The sequence below is a fragment of the Pecten maximus genome, chromosome 10 (genome assembly GCF_902652985.1).
Source record: "Pecten maximus chromosome 10, xPecMax1.1, whole genome shotgun sequence".
Classification (NCBI taxonomy): domain Eukaryota; kingdom Metazoa; phylum Mollusca; class Bivalvia; order Pectinida; family Pectinidae; genus Pecten; species Pecten maximus.
The window spans coordinates 25217834-25236176 of record NC_047024.1 but is presented as its reverse complement, the minus strand read 5'-3'; the positions used below and the strand labels follow the sequence as shown (position 1 = coordinate 25236176).

The following is an 18343-nucleotide window of genomic DNA, read 5'->3' as shown; positions in this document are numbered from 1 at the left end:
TTTCATGAAGCACGATGATAATTTCCAATCAAATATGTCGTTATATCGAGCTCCAATAGTTGGATAAAAAATGGCGGCTGTTGTTGGACATGGTTTACAATATTGATGCATAAAGTATTTACCGATTTCGTTGATATCGCAGCAGGTTTCCTAAGAGAATCACCGCACGTAACAATGGATATCGCCGAGGATTTCAACGAAATTGACGATGATATTATATTTTATGCAGTCTTATATTCCAGCGTGACAGTTGTGTTTGCAATGGCAGTGTTATCCAAATTTTTGACACACGAATTTAGATTCGGTTTCAGATCTGTTTTGAGTTTGATTGTTCTGTTTCTTGGAGAACCTTTATGCCAATTTTTTATCAAAGGTCCAGGAGGTGTTTTGACATTTGCCGTATGCTGTCTACTGATCTATTCTGTGTTGCCTGCAAGTCATTTACCAGTGGGAAACAAGGCCGTTTTGATCACAGGTAATGAAATATGTCCTTATTGTTGCAATTGTCATAACGGAGAAATATTTTATTTTAACAATAACAGTTATATTGTATACCTTTATATATAGGTAACAAATATATCAATTTTAATAATACTGACATACAATTTCACAAAGTAGGCGTGTCAAACAATTTACTCTGCCTGACAGTCTGATTGAGATATGTCAAACAAACAAATAAATACACCAAGCTCCATTATAATGAGAATGGGCGCGGCTTTTTATTTGGAATTGAGGTAATTGCGAGGCAGTAAATTGAAACTGGTATTTGTTGAAAAATACATATACTGTAGTGTTTTGAAAGATTTAAACACTGAATATATTGTTATTTACAATACATTTTTTCTGGTGTATACATGCACACACAGTATATACACTGATTTGTTTTATGACTCTTATCCAGAGGTAATTTTTTTGATTGTTGAATTATAATATACTACTAGTTACGTATACTATGATCATGACCATATTGGGTTTTGACTTACAGTACTACTATATCAGGTTTGGATAAATACACAGCTTATATTTTAAGACACTGACCATGTATTCTATTTATCATGCAACAGTTATCAAAAATAAACATTTTAAGTGAAACAGTATCAACAATATCCCAAATATGTTCACCTTTTAAATGTTGTTTCACTTGGAAGTAGGCCTATAGCTAGGTCAGTCCAATTGACGCACATGCAAAGATTCTAAAATACAGCTGTTTTCCATCATTGCCGTATACAGCAAAAATATATATGGTGGGTGTATGCATATTCGACAATGCGGTGCCAGTTGCAAGATAAACCTATGTTACTATATGATCATGACCATATTGGGTTTGGACTACCAGTACTACTATATCAGGTTAGGATAAATATCTAATTACCTGCTATATATTTGCATATAGGGTAAAATATCACACATTGATATAGAGATAGGCCATCTGGAATAGAAATTTAATCGTCCACAAATTATACAACTAACAATGGCAAGGGGAGTCATCTGCCACTATATGAACCAAGGGTATATACGTATATATAACAGAAGCCAGGCCTAGGCTGCCTAAAATCTGGTCATGAGCTCGAGGCTGCCAGAACATATATCCAGAACATTTTCAGCCAAATGTACACAACATTAAGCTGATGTTTTTATCAATATTTAAAATGTCACTTGAATGCAGGGTATGATTAAATTAAAGTCCTATATGTATTTATTTACCATTATTTGACAATAAAACTGGCTGTACCTTGCATATTTACACTAAACACTGAGCAAACTGTAGGATGATCACATGCGGTCACTTTGGTAACTGGGACCCGCCGGTGTACACGTTTTATTTGGGAGAGTCTAACACAACCATTCGGCCAGTACCCATATTTTAGAACAATAAATGATGATATAATTAGTATACCAGCCACAAGGTCAGATACCAACAACTACAGTAGCGGTTCTGAGGGAAGCGTATACATACGTAACACCCACATCCAAACAGACATTATTTCTGTTGTCAATTATAAGTGCATTAAGCTTTATTGAGCTAAATAATTAGATTAATTAGACACTTGTGGCGATATATGCAAAAGTGATCACTTAATTTTACTTTTCTTTGAAAGTGTGTGTAAGTTTGAGGTGATAAATGTTCATAATGCAGTGTTCACGGTGGTTACTGTACATGTATACGTACATAAGTTAGCTTTTCCTCTTACGGTCGATTTAAAGAAAATTTAGGCTGCCTAAAATCGGGTCGTTAGGCTGCCAGAATGGCTATCTATATCCAGAACATTTTCAGCCAAATGTACACAACATTAAGCTGATGTTTTTATCAATATTCAAAATGTCACTTGAATGCAGAGTATGATTAAATTATTTTACTCATGCTTCACAATTGTCAAAAATGTTAATATTCTAGCTGCCATTCTTCAGAAATATATATACCTGGTGTATATATATATATACCACACATACCGTAAGCAAGTCTTAAAGCTTTCTTTCAATCATTTGGGATGGAACTATACTATGCTTCATTTTGGGAAGAAAATTGGTCAATTGGTAGATTGAAGGAAATGTTAAGAATATTACTGCAAATTTTTAATATTCATGATAATTTTTACTAAGAAATGATTTCAATTTGGAATTAATTGGGCCCATAATCGGCTTAAAAAAGCCTTCTGAAAAAGTCCTGATATGGTGATTTGACAATGGGAAATCAATAACTCTCTCTATAGTATAGCTGTAATTCCAGTTGTATGCATTGGAATATGTCTTCAGTTTTTCATATTCAAGTTTGTTGTCTGGAACTTTTGATTAGGTTGTGATAGTGGATTTGGAAGTGCCCTGGTGAAAAAGCTCGACAGTATTGGTATGAGAGTGTATGCTACTTGTCTGCATGCTGATGGACCAGGAGCTATTGCTATCCGCAACAACTGTTCTGAAAGGTTTGTATTCCAAAAACGAATATTAATAAATGAATATAGTTTAATGAGAAATTACATTATGGGTTGATACTTTATATTAGATATTAAAGGGACAATCCTTCCATTAAATAAAGTGAAGGTCGCAAGAATGAAACTTAATGAGAAATATATATTTTCCCCAAGTAGTAAAAGTTATAATCTTTACATTAATTAATACGACAGTTTTACTCTCAAGGAAATCCAAAGCGCTTCAAGTACTACATCCTCAAAATTCTCAATTCAACCCGAAGGATCACTAATTACCACAAAGACCAATAGTATTTGTGCACGAAACATCATTTTTCTGTACATTTCGGTGTTACGTTCATTACTGGTAGGCACAAAAACTTGTATCATCATTCAGGCATATCTTTTATCAATTGAAATTTTGCAAGTTTCTGATGTCTGAATGAAGGAAATGGAATGTCCCTTTCAGATTTTGAAAATCGGATAAAATATTGTTATTCACCTTGTGCTATAGATTTCGTAATGATCCTTTTAGGAAATGTTAAATAATATAATGTTATGTCATTACGTGCCCTAGATTATTTGATAGTTCATCCTTTGACATTTTATAAAATGTTTTATGAAAAGATAATGTTGTTATTACTGGGTATACATCTTTAGATTATCTTATTGTCCATTATTTATGATATGTTAGGAAATATTTTAAGATAATTATCATAGTATTGTTAATACACATAATGGAAATATGTTTAAAATGATACTGTTATTATAAATTTGTGTCCTAGATTTGATGGTGATTACAGTGTATATTATTTATAACATTTTAGGAATGTTTTAACTAGAGATGATACTGTTATTTTACTGGGAATGTGTCCTCTAGATTTAATGGGTCGTTATTTATAACATTTTAGGATTTTAAGATGATACTATTATTACAGGGTGTGCGTCTTACAACTGGATGTCACCAATACCAAAGAAGTGGAGGATGTTGTAAATTTTATACAGGTTCATGAAGGAGAAGATGGTGAGATTCTATATATTCAAACAATATAATATTTGGGAACAAGAAATTATTTTACTGATACATTTAATTTCCCCTGTATTTGAATCATATTCCTGGACATTACTAGGCATTTAGAATTGTTCATATTTTACCAACCCACTAATGTTAAATAATTAATTTTTGCCAAGATTTATTTCTGTTGATTAGTGGGTGTATATGTACCCTTCGATCTAAGTCTACAAATTGATATGTCCTATAAAAAATTATGAATAAGATGTTAAATAATCACAGTTGTCAAATAAAAAATGGGAGTAGTATTGTACTTATGAAAGGCATTTGATATTAAGGCAGATGTAGTTACTACTTAAGTTAATGTAATAATGTAAGTTTACTTCAGTATGTATACCTACATATACCTGTATTTTCAATACTAAGAAAGTATTCCTGGACTACATCACATTAGACTGTGAATACGTGAACATTTCTCTCCCCAATCGACCAACCAGAAATACACTGGTCTATACATGCTCATACAAGAGTTAAGCCCCAAACCGCCATGTTACATGACTACAGAATTTTCATATTTATGCAAGTCATGAAATTGATATGTTGATTTCCATTCAAAAATAGTATTTTTGCCAAAAACATCAAATTTGAGCATCCATATTATTAATTTTCAAATTTTAGTATTTTGCTGACTACTTTAGTGACTATAAACATGGATCACTGATAGTTTCTTTTTCTTCACATTTAACTTTCAGGTCTATGGGGACTTGTGAATAATGCTGGAGTATGGTACTTCTCCGAGATCGAGATGACATCAGATGCACTGTTTCACAAGATTTTAGATATCAACTTGTTCGGCACGATTCGTCTAACTAAAGCTTTGTTGCCTCTTATACGCAAGTCCAAGGGAAGAATTGTTAATGTGTCCAGTCTTTTAGGTAAGTAAGCTCTTGTGATTGGTATTAATAGATTGAAGAGTTTTTCCCGCTTGTAAGGACTGAGGTCCTGTTGCGGAGGCTGTGATATCCCAGTCGGTTAGAGCGTTGGCCTTCATAACCTCTGGTGATGATCTAAGGTGCGTGGTTCAACACTTCCTATCCTTGTCGGTTTGTGTTATTCGGGAACCTGCAAAATAGACTGGTCTGTGCTGATGTGGTTGTGTCCTTGGGCGAGACACTTTACCTTAATTGCTGTGGATGGCATGAGAGCAGACGTATGTTGTTTAGTGTGGTAGCCACCAGCTACTATAAGGTTACCCTGTCTGAAAATGGCCCTGGCTGTTGGGTGAATCTGGGAATCTTAACTAGAGACTTGAAGGTTTTCTGTTTTGCCACCAAAGATCAAAGAAGTAAGGGGAAAGGGTGGGGGGGGGGGGTTCTATGTTTGGCTGAGAGGTTTTTGCTGTGGTAAAGTGATATGTTTGTTAAGAACTTCAAGTTATGATTATAAGTAATTGTTTTTAACTCACCTGGACCAAAGGTCCGGTGAGCTTCTGCCATGGTGCGGCGTCCGTCTGTCGTCCGTCAACCAACATTTGCTGAAAATCACTACTAGTCATAAAGTACTTATTGGATATTGACCAAATTTGGTCAGAAACATCCTTGGCAAAAGGCGATCAGATTTTGCATAAATGGTGACTCTGACCCCCATTGGGCCCAAGGGGCGGGGCCCAATATGGGAAATTGAGGCAATTCCTTTAAATCGCTACTCGTCATTAAGTTATGAATGGATTTAAACCAAATTTGGTTAGAAACATCCTTAGAGGAAGGAGAACAGATTTTGCATAAATAGCGACTCAGACCCCCAAGGGGGCAAAGGGGAGGGGCCCAATAGGGGAATTATAGGTAATGCCTTTAAATCGCTACTAGTCATAAAGATATGAATGGATTTGAGCCCAATTTGGTTAGAAACATCCTTGGGGGAAGGAGAACAGATTTTGCATAAATGGTGACTCTGACCCCCAAGGGGCCAAAGGGGCGCAGCCCAATTGGGGAAATGGAGGTAATTCCTTTAAATCGCTACTAGTCATAAAGTTATGAATGAATTTGAACCCAATCTGGTCAGAAACATCCTTGGGGGAAGGGGGAACAGATTTTGCATTAATGATGACTGATCCCCAAGGGGCCAAAGGGGCGGGGTCAAATTGGGGAAATAGAGGTAATTCCTTTAAATCGCTACTAGTTATTAAGTTATGAATGCATGTTGTAAAAACAATCCTTGAGGTCTTTCAGACCCTTAGAGAGTCTGGACTTCATTATTTCTTTAAAACAGTTGGGATCCCCACACTTTAACCACATATAGCATTGTTTGAGATTGACAAATAAAATGATTGAACATGAACATTATTTTGACATTTGGTCAAATCCAACCAGGTGAGCGATACAGGCCCCATGGGCCTCTTGTTTAATGATAAGAGTTAAGAGTTATGTTATCAAATCCATTTCCTTGTTAAAATAAGCTGTGATCATGATAAGGAAGAGACTTATTAAGGGAATATTTTTTTTGTAATCTGTAACAGGGAGGATAACAATGGCAGGAAACGGTGCGTACAGTGTATCTAAACACGGGCTGGTCGCCTTCACCGACACACTCAGACAGGAGATGAAGAAATGGGGGGTACATGTGGCAGTCATAGAACCTACAGGCTTTTATACAGGTATGTACCATCAACTCTCATCAACTTGGCTTTACAGGTATAGGTAGGGAAAAAAATTAGCATTTTTTGAGATTCGTTGTGAGGCATGAATATTGAGTGAATTGTTCCGATTTATTTGTCCAACTAGTTATTCACTTGATAAAATTTTCAGAAAATTTGCATGAGATCTAAAAAAAAAATGCCTGTGTTTCTGTTAATCCTACCAACCTTATATTTTGGTGCCTATCTTCGTTTTTTGGCCATTTTCAAGAAAGGACTTAAGTCAAGTTTCCTTGTCTATATACAGAGCAACCCGCTTATTTGCATAGCCCTTTTTCCATGACAAAATATGCAAATAACCGGAGTATTCGTATAGGCGGAGTTGGGTTTTGGCCCCTCTTATACACTATGTAGATCGTCAGGTAGGTACTCAAAACGGGCGCTATATGATTGTTTACGTTATTTGCATTAAAAACATATTTAAAAAAAAACATTATTTAAAATATAAGAGTAAATACGAAATAAATGGGTTGTTATTCTTTGTAAATGTACAAATATTTGCATATACATTTGTACTTCATCGTTTACTACTTGTCATTCCGAGTCTGTGGGTCCGAAATCGGTCATACACGCGTGGGTTGGCACTACGATGTACAATGTGATCGTTTCAATAAACATTCATTATCGTCTTGAGATGTGTTTTGTTCCTGCTATGAGTATATTAGTTGTTTGATCATAGATGATGAACTGCTTAAGCAATAGACTGTCTTTGGGTTTGTTTTGGAAAATGGCGCACACACACACAGAGTTGTCGTTCCTTACACATATGCCCCCACAATGCAACGCGCCTAGTAAACAATCATGGCGATCGCAACCTGCCTCAGCGAGTGTTCAAGTGCACAGAACACAGGTTTGGATCGATGCTATAATAAATAAACAAATCTCATCAAAAGATGAGACATATCAATATTTTATTCAGTAATGCTTCTTCACAATGCTACTGATATGGTCTGGATAATAACTAAATGTCGATATCGATGCATCGAACATAACCTGTTTTGACGAAGTGGGAACCAATGATTAGATAACGTTGTACATCGTGTCGAATCAATATGTAAGTTAAAAACACTTTTCATAAAACTTTTATGACGGGAAAATCACAAAAATACCCTAAAATCAATTAAATTTTTTCGATTTTTTGGAATTTTTATATGCATATAAGCGGAAGTCGGTGTTTTAGTCGATGCAAATACACCGGATTAAAATACAAAGATAAAGAAGAAAAAAATCGGGACCTGAGAATTTTATGCAAATAAGCGGGATATTCAAATAACCGATATGCAAATAAGTGGGCTCCTCTGTATATAATCTTAGTTTAAAACTATTTCCCAATCTGTCTGCCTTTTTTCTGGCATGTTAGGAGAAACACATTGTAATTTTGGCCTTATTCAAGCTTTATTTAATGTCATCTGATGAAAATAACAATTATGATATAATATTTTAAAATAAATGTATATAGCTTCTTCTTTTTCTCACTCCACATGACTTAAATGTACCAGTAATTCTGGTTTAGTAATTAAGAAATACTGCAGAAGGCATGGATATTGTGAGCCGTGGTCATTTTTCTGTTTCTTTCATAGATTTTCTTTAATGTTATTTTACAGAGAATATGAAAGAACACAATATAAAGAATAGGAAAGAGGAAGTATGGAGTTCTATGGACGAGAATGCCCGCCATACCTACGGTCAGCTGTATCTCGATACAGTGTATAACAGTATTGTGGCAGGCGCCACACGCTACCCGGACGACCTAACACCAGTCATAAGAGCTATGCGTAGTGGACTTCTTTCAAAGCGTCCCCGCGCTCGCTATCCGTGCGGGACAGGTGCAGACTTACTGACAATGGTGTACCCTTTGTTACCTGTATGGGTTGCTGACAAAGTGTCCTCCGTCATTGGCATTATGCCTTTGGATGCCCGCCCGGCTACGCTCAGCTGAATTATCATTTTGACTTGTCATTTCAGCAAAGTGATCTGACTTATTACATGTGCTAATATTTACATTTTATGTGCTTGCTATGTTAAAGAGTAAATGTATATTTAATTTATATAAAAAAAATCTGTTTCAAGACAAATCTACCGGTTATAAGTTATTTTTTATCTGGTTTTGTTTAAAAGTTTTACATCAAGTTTTTTTCATTTGTTTTGAGGTAACTTTTGGGGGAGATCTTCCAAATTTGCATATTATTTTTTCTGTTTTTTTCTTGTTTCTTAATTAATGTTCATTTTAGTAGATCATTAAAAATTTGTTTGAAATTATATCATACGTTAATGAATAATTTGATTTGTTTCTGTAAACAGTTGAATACATTCTACGGGATATGGTTTGTTATTCACATTCCAATTTCATAAATATTAGAAAAATCAGAAGATTTTCTTCCAAATGTCTGAAATTTTTTTAAATAACACATTTCATCACTTTCCACTTGTCACTACCATAATATTGTGTCAGTATCCCAAATTTAGAAACACAATGGTAACCATACAGAGCATGGAAATATAGGGTAATGTGTGATGTTTAAATTTTTTGTTATGTTTGAGCTTAATTAAGAAAAATCTCTAATATAGACCTTAATTGAAATTGATATTGTGTAATGTAAAAACTATTCAGCTGAATTTTGTGTCATCCTTATAAGTGTAAATTTGTGTCATCCATTTTGAAAAAGTGTCTCTTTTTATGTAATTTTTTTTATAAGAAAAACAAATCTTTCAAAGGTGGTTTCATTAATCTTAAACGTTAAAACAAAAATAAAAATAAAATAAAAAATAATATGTCATTATTTAGATTTAAATACTAATCTGATACCTTTTGAATTGATCTTAAATTGTGAGATGAAATATGAATAAAATTCTATAGAGATATTATAAACAACTAGTTCAACAACAACAACAACAACAACAAAATCCAATATGACCCACTCACCTGATGACAACACAACTAATATGAATAAACAAATTGTTGTGTTTAACATTATCTATCAAGTCACACAGTTTTTGATTTTAATAGAAATACAAAAGGCCACTAGAATAGTCATGAAAAAAAAACAATGTGTTACTGGGGGACTGCAAGCTGTCACAGAAAACAACTGGTAACACTTAAAAATTTAAAGGACAAATTTCAAATTCAAGTAATTTTATATGACACTTTAAAACAATTGAACATAGATTAAATGTTTTAGTTTTTAAAGTGAAGTTCTGTTGGAAGTTCAATCATACTGAAGGTAGAAGTGTTATGATAAACAGAAAAAGTTTTTCCTCCATACATAGAATGCCTTGTCCATCGTGTACATCATATAGATATATACAATGCCAGATCTTATCTTAGTATTGTGTTTGATATGGATGGTTTCAAAATAAGATTTTACAAGTTTTTAAATGTATTAAATATATCGACTTAGATGCTCTAACACAAAATTTGGTTTGCTTGGATTAAAAACATTTAAAACATTTTTTTCAAGAAATTTTGACAAAGGCAATTCCATTATGGGAATTATGGCCCTGGTTCACCAGAAATTAATGTAAGAGCTGAGTGGGGCAATTTTTGTGACACGATAGCTCACAGTTATTTCAATCCTGAGGCCTATTATTGACACATTAATTAAGATTGATCGATTATCCCGCCGTACATAAAGTATTCCCTTATGCCTCCAACTACCATATTAGTGTCAAGAATTGAATTACATGTATGATGGTATGATTTGTAGAAGAATATTTTACTTTTTTTTTTTTTTGCTTTTCAAATTTCTTAGATTTTAGCAATGATTGAGAGATTTGATACATGATTTCTTGAACTAGAGCTGGTCCTGGTTTCATCAATATTTCTTAACTGAAAATTGAAGGATATTACTTAACTTAAAATTTGTCATTGGAAAGCATTTTTGAATTTAAGAATTTAGAATTTGCCATGGTAAAGCATTATGAGATTAAAAAAAAAAAAGAAAAAAAAATTCTCTTCATTAATGACCTTTCCAATCTGAAACACTTTCCTATGGAGAAATAATGATAAAATTGATACCTTGAAGGACAATATCAAAATATACAGTAGATTGTAGATGAGTTCTAGAAATTATCAGCCTCATATGAAATGGAACGCCATACGAAGATAAAATTCAGAACTATTAATTAGAATTTAAAAGGAAGTTTTCAACCTGTTTTGTTTTATATGTAATATTTTGTATTCATCAATGACTTTGAAAAGTTGTTAATATTAAATTATAGCATGAAAAGTTGTTAATATTAAATTATAGCATGAAAAGTTGTTAATATTAAAATATAGCATTTAATAAGGTATATTCTCATATACATCATAAGTAAGTCTTATACTTCAATCTAGGTCATATTTTATTAATCAATGCAAGAGAATATCAACATAGCCAATGCAAATTCCTGTACTAGTGTTAGCTAATATAAAGTATAAAATATTCATATTATAAATCACCAATATTGGAAAAGCAGTTTTCCTAAACACTTATATATCATATTAATTGGAAATCAGTTATTTTTGTCATATCTTAATTACTATACATTATATTACCCTGGTAATACAGAATGATAGTGTGAAAGTAATTTTAGCCAGCTTTGAAGTGCTATATGTGTGCTGTCAGCAGTATCACAAATTTTTCTGACATTTTGTTGACTTTTTTATGTCTAACATCTGCTCTGAATCTTTGATCTGTTATCTATTAAATTCAATAGAAAAATAGATTTTAGGTATCGAAATATATTTATTTTAATAAAAATTTGATTTGCAGCCCTGATCAAAATTGATGAGAAACAAAATCTGTTAAATACATTTTTAGTGCTTTGTCATTTCCAGATCTGATATCATCTCAACCCTTTCTTGTTCATTTCATAGCAATATTTTTTTTCTAGGATTTTTAACAAAAAGCCTGTAATAATGATGGAGAGATTTTACCTCAATACATCTATATACAAACATTCTCAGTTTAAATCTCATATTCTGAATAATCTCATTTCCATTTACATATTGGACTTGTATTTTATTGAAATGCTTTTTTTTGTATGCTAATAATATTATATATATTTCAACTTCAGAAGTTTTCATATTTAAATATTTACTGTGTGTTCATTGTTAATTACTTAATTCATTATCTGAGTGACCAACAGTTAACTTGATCAGAGATAAAAACTATCAGATACAAGTAAATATTTGTATGTGGTTCTATGATTTCTTTGTTGGATGTTTTTAATCGAGTTATTCAGAAAATAACATATTTGCTGTAATGCATACTAAACATCCTTGCCAACTTCTTGGAATTTTCTCGAGGGAGATTATCATGTATGATACATTTATATATTCCAGCTTTTGACAAACTATCACCTATACCTTAAAACTTCAAATTTTAAGCTGATTTTTCTTCTGAACCTTTTAATTTTTAGGTCATCTGACCCGAAGGGTCAGGATGACCTATAGTCATCATGCTTCGTCCGTCGTCGTGCGCCGTGCGCCGTGCGTTGTGCGTTGTGCGCCGTGCGCCGTGCGTAAACTTTTCACATTTCAATCTTCTTCTCAAGTTCCACCAGTGGGATTAAGCTGAAACTTGCCTGAAATGATCCTGAGATGGTCCTGACCAAGTGTTGTTATTTTTCGGGTCAGTCCGAAATCCAAGATGGCCGCCATAGCTGCCATTTTGAAAACACATTTTAAACTTCTTCTCAAGTTCCACCAGTGCTGTTGGGCTGAAACTTGCCAGCAATGATCCTGAGATGATCCCAACCAAGTGTTGTTATTTTTCGGGTCGGTCCGAAATCCAAGATGGCCGCCATAGCCGCCATCTTGAAAAACACATTTTAAACTTCTTCTCAAGTTCCACCAGTGCTTTTGAGCTGAAACTTGCCTGAAATGATCCTGAGATGATCCTGACCAAGTGTTGCTATTTTTCGGGTTGGTCCGAAATCCAAGATGGCCGCCATAGCCGCCATCTTGAAAAACACATTTTAAACTTCTTCTCAAGTTCCACCAGTGCTATTGAGCTGAAACTTGCCTGAAATGATCCTGATATGATCCCGACCAAGTGTTGTTATTTTTCGGGTCGGTCCAAAATCCAAGATGGCCGCCATAGCCGCCATCTTGAAAAACACATTTTAAACTTCTTCTCAAGTTCCACCAGTGCTATTGAGCTGAAACTTGCCTGAAATGATCCTGAGATGATCCCGACGAAGTGTTGTTATTTTTCGGGTCGGTCCGAAATCCAAGATGGCCGCCATAGCCGCCATCTTGAAAAACACATTTTAAACTTCTTCTCAAGTTCCACCAGTGCTATTGAGCTGAAACTTGCCTTAAATGATCCTGATATGATCCCGACCAAGTGTTGTTATTTTTCGGGTCGGTCCGAAATCCAAGATGGCCGCCATAGCCGCCATCTTGAAAAACACATTTTAAACTTCTTCTCAAGTTCCACCAGTGCTATTGAGCTGAAACTTGCCTGAAATGATCCCGATATGATCCCGACCAAGTGTTGTTATTTTTCGGGTCGGTCCGAAATCCAAGATGGCCCCCATAGCCGCCATTTTGAAAACACATTTTAAACTTCTTCTCCGGTTCCACCAGTGCTTTTGAGCTGAAAATTGCCTGAAATGATCCTGATATGATCCCGACCAAGTGATGTTATTTTTCGGGTCGGTCCGAAATCCAAGATGGCCACCATAACCACCAATGTTCAAAAACACATTTTAAACTTCATCTCAAGTTCCACCAGTGCTGTTGGGCTGAAACTTGCCTGAAATGTTCCTGAGATGATCCCGACCAAGTGTTGTTATTTTTTAGATTGGTCTGAAATGCAAGATGGCCACCATATCCGCCATCTTAAAAAACACATTTTAAACTTCTTCTCCAGTTCCACTGGTGCCATTGAGCTCGAAATTGGTGAGAATGTTAAGGAAGGAGTGCCAACAAAGTGTTGTTATTTTTTTTCGGCCTTGTAAAAACTTTGAAATGGCAGCAATGGCGGCCATTTTGTAACATGATTGCGCAATCATGGTTTTCCTGAACAACACCTATTTCAAACTTCTTCTCAAATTCCACCGGTGGGATTCAGCTCTTACTTACCAGAAATGATCCTTAGATGGTCCAGACCAAGTGTTATTATTTATTGGGTCGGTCAGATATCCAAGATGGCCACCATGGCCAACAGTGCCACTATATACTTGCTACAGAGAATGCATACTACAATAATATAAGGGTTTTAATTAAAAGTCAGATGACCGTTAAGGCCCCTGGGCCTCTTGTTTTAAATATATGAATGATAGAGAAGTTTTCTGGAAAAAAAATGTCTAGAAGGATAAAAATCTTAAATTTCTCTCTTTAAAAGTGGAAGGTTGGTGGAAACCATGCATGACTAAGTATTTGTATCTTTTTTTTTCTGTTAGAAATATCATACAGAATAATTATATTGTTGCGTTGTTAATTAAACATTGTCATCACATCACCAATTAAGTATTTTGATGTTGCTCTTGACAGTTACCATGACAACATATAATATCCAATAAGTGATTCTGATGATATCATTTTTCTCAAGTATTATAAAGGACATCCAGTGATTGGATAACACATAATAAGCCATCACAGTTTAGCTTTCAAAAAAATCATTTAGGGTTAGGAGGTGACCTTAACTGTGTCACAGGGACTTGGCATTAATTCCCAACACACAATGTACATTATATATAGAGAATACATGGTCAGTGTCTTAAAATATAAGCTGTATTTTGGCGAGGGTAAAGAAAGACAAAAGTGGCGAGCCTTGGCGAGCCACTTTTGTCTTTCTGTCCCGAGCCAAAAATACAGCTTATATTTTAAGACACTGACCATGTATTCTATTTATCCTGCAACAGTCATAAAAATAACCATCAAAAGTAATCATTTTGAAGTGAAACGGTGTCAACAATGACAGAAATTTGTTCGCCTTTTAAACGTAGTTTCACTTTGAAGTAGGTCAGTCGAACTGACGCACGTGCTAAGATTCCAAAATACAGCTGTTTTCCGTCACTGCCGTATACAGCAAAAATATATATGGTGGGTGTATTCCGACAATGCGGTGGCAGTTGCAGGATAAACATATATATGGATCACAAGTTGAGAATTCATGCCAGAGCCCTGTGTTCTGTGTTATAAAGTTTGTGTTAGTGTATCAGGAATTAACTGTCACAATTTAGGTTTTTACTGGCATTTTGTAACCTAGGCACTTTATACTGCTGATGCCACTCTATATACAGAGTATATATACTTTATATTAAAAACAAACAAATTCCAAGACTTTTCTGAAAAAAATCAGTATTTTTACATTATATATAATGAAAAATAAAAAAAAATTGACAACATGTCTTTAGTACTTTCATCACATCTTGGCAAATCTTAAGGAATGTATCGACATCAAAGGTTATGGCATTACTTACATAGTGATGGTAATCAACATTTGCTTCATCAATATCACAACAACTAAATAATAGTAACATCAAGGTTATGAAAAAGAGCGATGTGTGTGTCAAAAAAACAACAACTTACTGCTACTACATGTAGTTGCTTATAAAGATCTGTTTTCGATATCTTTGACTTGTATGTTATTTATGGGAATATCTGTAGTGTTAAATATATTTTGAAACATTTTTGAAAACAGACTTTGAATACATGTAATTATTATATGAAGATCCTAAGTTAAGACATTTAATATAAACATTATTTTATATAATAATTGAATTTTATAATATAAAAGATTTCTTGGAATGTATTTCGTTTAAAATGGAAGTAGAGGTTACACAACCAGTGGTTGTTGTATACGGTATTTCTTGCACTCGAATTAGTTATTTTTCCAAAGTTACAAAAACACGAGTTTTAGCGAGTGTTTTTGTTTGTTTTTTTTTTGTTTTTGTAACTTTTGAAAAATAACTAACAAGAGTGAAAGGAATACCATATACAACAACCAGGAGTTTGTGTGACCTGTTTCTACCACAATAGAAAAGCTATTCTGAGAATAAAATGACCTGTTTTGTGTCAATGTGTGTTCTTTTCACAATATCAGGTGTGATGTAAGGATATGACCTAATTTGAATTGCCGCTAATTAATATGCAAAACTGACAAATTTGATAATGTATTAAAGTATTACAATTCATTACTAATCATAACAAAATGATAAGTAGGTTTATTCTTTCAAAGCAATGAATTGATAAAAAACTAGATATATTTTCAAGAATATAACAAAACAGCTGCGAACTACTTCTTATGGGTTATCATTTCCAGGACATCGTGAAGTGGCCTTCAAGTGTAAGCCAATCAAATTGATTGTATTGAACCACGTGATTGTAAAATAGTCCCGGTCAAAGCTCACCGTGTCAACCAATCAAAACGCGGAGTTTATTCAACGTGTGGTATAAACTGAATGTTATTCAACAGTTTTAATGCTTATTTCATGCCTTGGGAGTTGAATAACCTATTTTGGTAGAAACGAGGTTATTAAGTTTGTAATTTTTACTATTATTTTGTAATCGGTACAAAAATTATCAAAGCAGAAAATATATTGTTTTATGTGCTAGAATGGTTGATGTATACATATTTGAATGTATATCTGATTCAAAAGAGTTTTATACATATGTATCAATTGTGCAGTATTTATGCAGCAATAAGCTGATGTTTGGTAATAAGCCTATGTCCCACAATAAGCCCATGTCTGACAATAATCATATGTCAACAGAAGCTATGTACCACAATAAGCCCACCCATATCTATTGCAGTTCAGTAAAGATGTTATTTCTTTGTCCTGCTAAAACTTATCTTTTGCCTGAGTCAAAGCTTACGTTTTTGTCCCCTGGGTTTATTACAATATAAATACAGTAATACTTTGGTGTATCAAAACCAATCGGATGATGTTTTTGCTTTGTGCTCTAATATGAAAAAAATACCTTTGTATCATTGTGGGTGTTGCATGCAGACCATGTTTAACGTGACTGAGTATTGAAGTGTTGTATTGGTAATACATAGTTTGAGGTAAGAGTAATGATAATCTTGGTGTAACTGTTTGTATTAGCTAGTAAAACTGTAACATTATTCTTGCTTCATGGTCCAAAACACACACTACCGTAGTGACTAATGTTAAACCTAGAGCGTCATTGTCTGTAATCGGGTCAAAAGTAGGGAGTGGATGTACCACTGGATAACTACGGTATAAAGAAAACCCTTTGATTTGAAGTCAGTGATGATCTGTGGCCAAGGTAGGTGGAGCCTCTATTGTCAGAAAAAATAAGTTTGATATGTGTTTTTGGGTTGAATATTAATAATTGGTACCAGTTTAGTATACATAGATGTTTTTGTTTCAGGAAAAAAAGTTGATATACATGTAGTTGCAGAATTACACATCAGGCCTATCGTATCCACACTTCTGCCAATGTGGGTAATTCTTTTACCTGTTCATTCAGAACAAAGGATGCAGGGTATGCTTTGTATTATACAATACAAAATACCAAAGTGGGGAATTTTATTTCATTGTTTAACAGCCAATTCGCAAGTCATTTACGGCCAACCAAAGAGGGGGAAATATTCGGTAATATAAAAGAATAAAAGTTGAAAATGTGGGAATTGTTGGTTAAAGTCAGGATTATAAAGTGTACTGTAAAAAACTTAAGTGGGGATTATTGACTGTAACGCAAAAGAAAATAAAGTGGGATTATTGAAAGTAAGGTGAAAAAAAAAAAATTAAGTGGGATTATTGATTGTTGTGTTTGTTCTGTTAAAAACTAACAGTGGAATTATTGAGTTCTGTTAAAAACTAACAGTGGAATTATTGAGTTCTGTTAAAAACTAACAGTGGAATTATTGAGGGTAATGTAATTTTCACTCTATCAAATTATATAAAAGTTGTTTCTATATAGATTCCTTTTGGTCAGTAGTATAACCTGTTTTAATTTTATGCTTCACTAACATTAGACGCATGTTTTACATACAAATATTGTAGTTTAATAGATATCACCCCGTTTTACATTGTATTAGCAGAGTTTACATACCAAAGGTAATGATCCTTGTATCCAGGACATGCAGTTAACTCTTTATTTAAAACAAAAAGACATCAATTAACATAAACTACAAAAATTCGTGTTAAATTAGAATTATTTCATGGGAATATATTGCAAAGGAAACAATTTACGGAAATGAAATGGGGACTATTTTTCAGGCGTATTAACATTTAACTGTTGTAATGTGTGGAAAATCAGCACGTGAAACGATGTTTTCATAGTGTTTCATGGTCAAATGTTTGTTGTATTCACTTGGTATGTTAATATAAAGAATCAACACTTAAAGTGTAAAGATATCTGTTTGAACAGCTATTTGTTTTTGATTGTATGTCAAAATGATTTGAGTCCATTTCTTTTTGGGTTTTGCTATCTCTCTATCGATACCACAAAAAGTTTATTACAATGCAATTATACATTGAGATGAATTTGACTATACAGGTTAATACGATCTATAGCAATTTTTATACAAAGTAAAGTTATATGACTGCAATATTTCAGTTAGAAGACTGTTTTACATTAAACATATATACATGGATGATTATGGTATATTGTTTTCAATACGACTTAAAAATGCAATTTTTAGCCATTACTTTAACAGCACCCACCTGGCTGTCAACAGAGTGAAACGAAGGGAAGTAATTCTGATAGATCAGACAAGCTTTGGCATTAACGTAGTCATAGAAATTCTAAGTGCAATTTTTGTTTTCTATTAT

At 33.7% G+C, this 18343-nt stretch overlaps 1 protein-coding gene across 1 annotated transcript; it reads left to right on the top strand.

Annotated features, from left to right (window-relative positions):
- The first annotated feature begins 1 nt into the window (after position 1).
- LOC117336879 (retinol dehydrogenase 7-like) lies at positions 2-11478 on the top strand. The gene is made up of 6 exons (XM_033897614.1): positions 2-475; positions 2795-2921; positions 3845-3930; positions 4671-4853; positions 6434-6571; positions 8215-11478. Exons 1-6 carry the CDS (start codon positions 106-108, stop codon positions 8547-8549), a joined length of 1239 nt encoding a protein of 412 aa, XP_033753505.1. The 5' UTR covers positions 2-105; the 3' UTR covers positions 8550-11478.
- The last annotated feature ends 6865 nt before the right edge of the window (positions 11479-18343 follow it).

Coding starts and splice junctions, on each gene's coding strand:
- LOC117336879 (XM_033897614.1), top strand. CDS start 106: ATGCATAAAGTATTTACCGATTTCGTTGATATCGCAGCAGGTTTCCTA. Junction 4,854..6,433: donor TAATGTGTCCAGTCTTTTAG/GTAAGTAAGCTC, acceptor AATCTGTAACAG/GGAGGATAACAATGGCAGGA. Junction 6,572..8,214: donor ACCTACAGGCTTTTATACAG/GTATGTACCATC, acceptor GTTATTTTACAG/AGAATATGAAAGAACACAAT.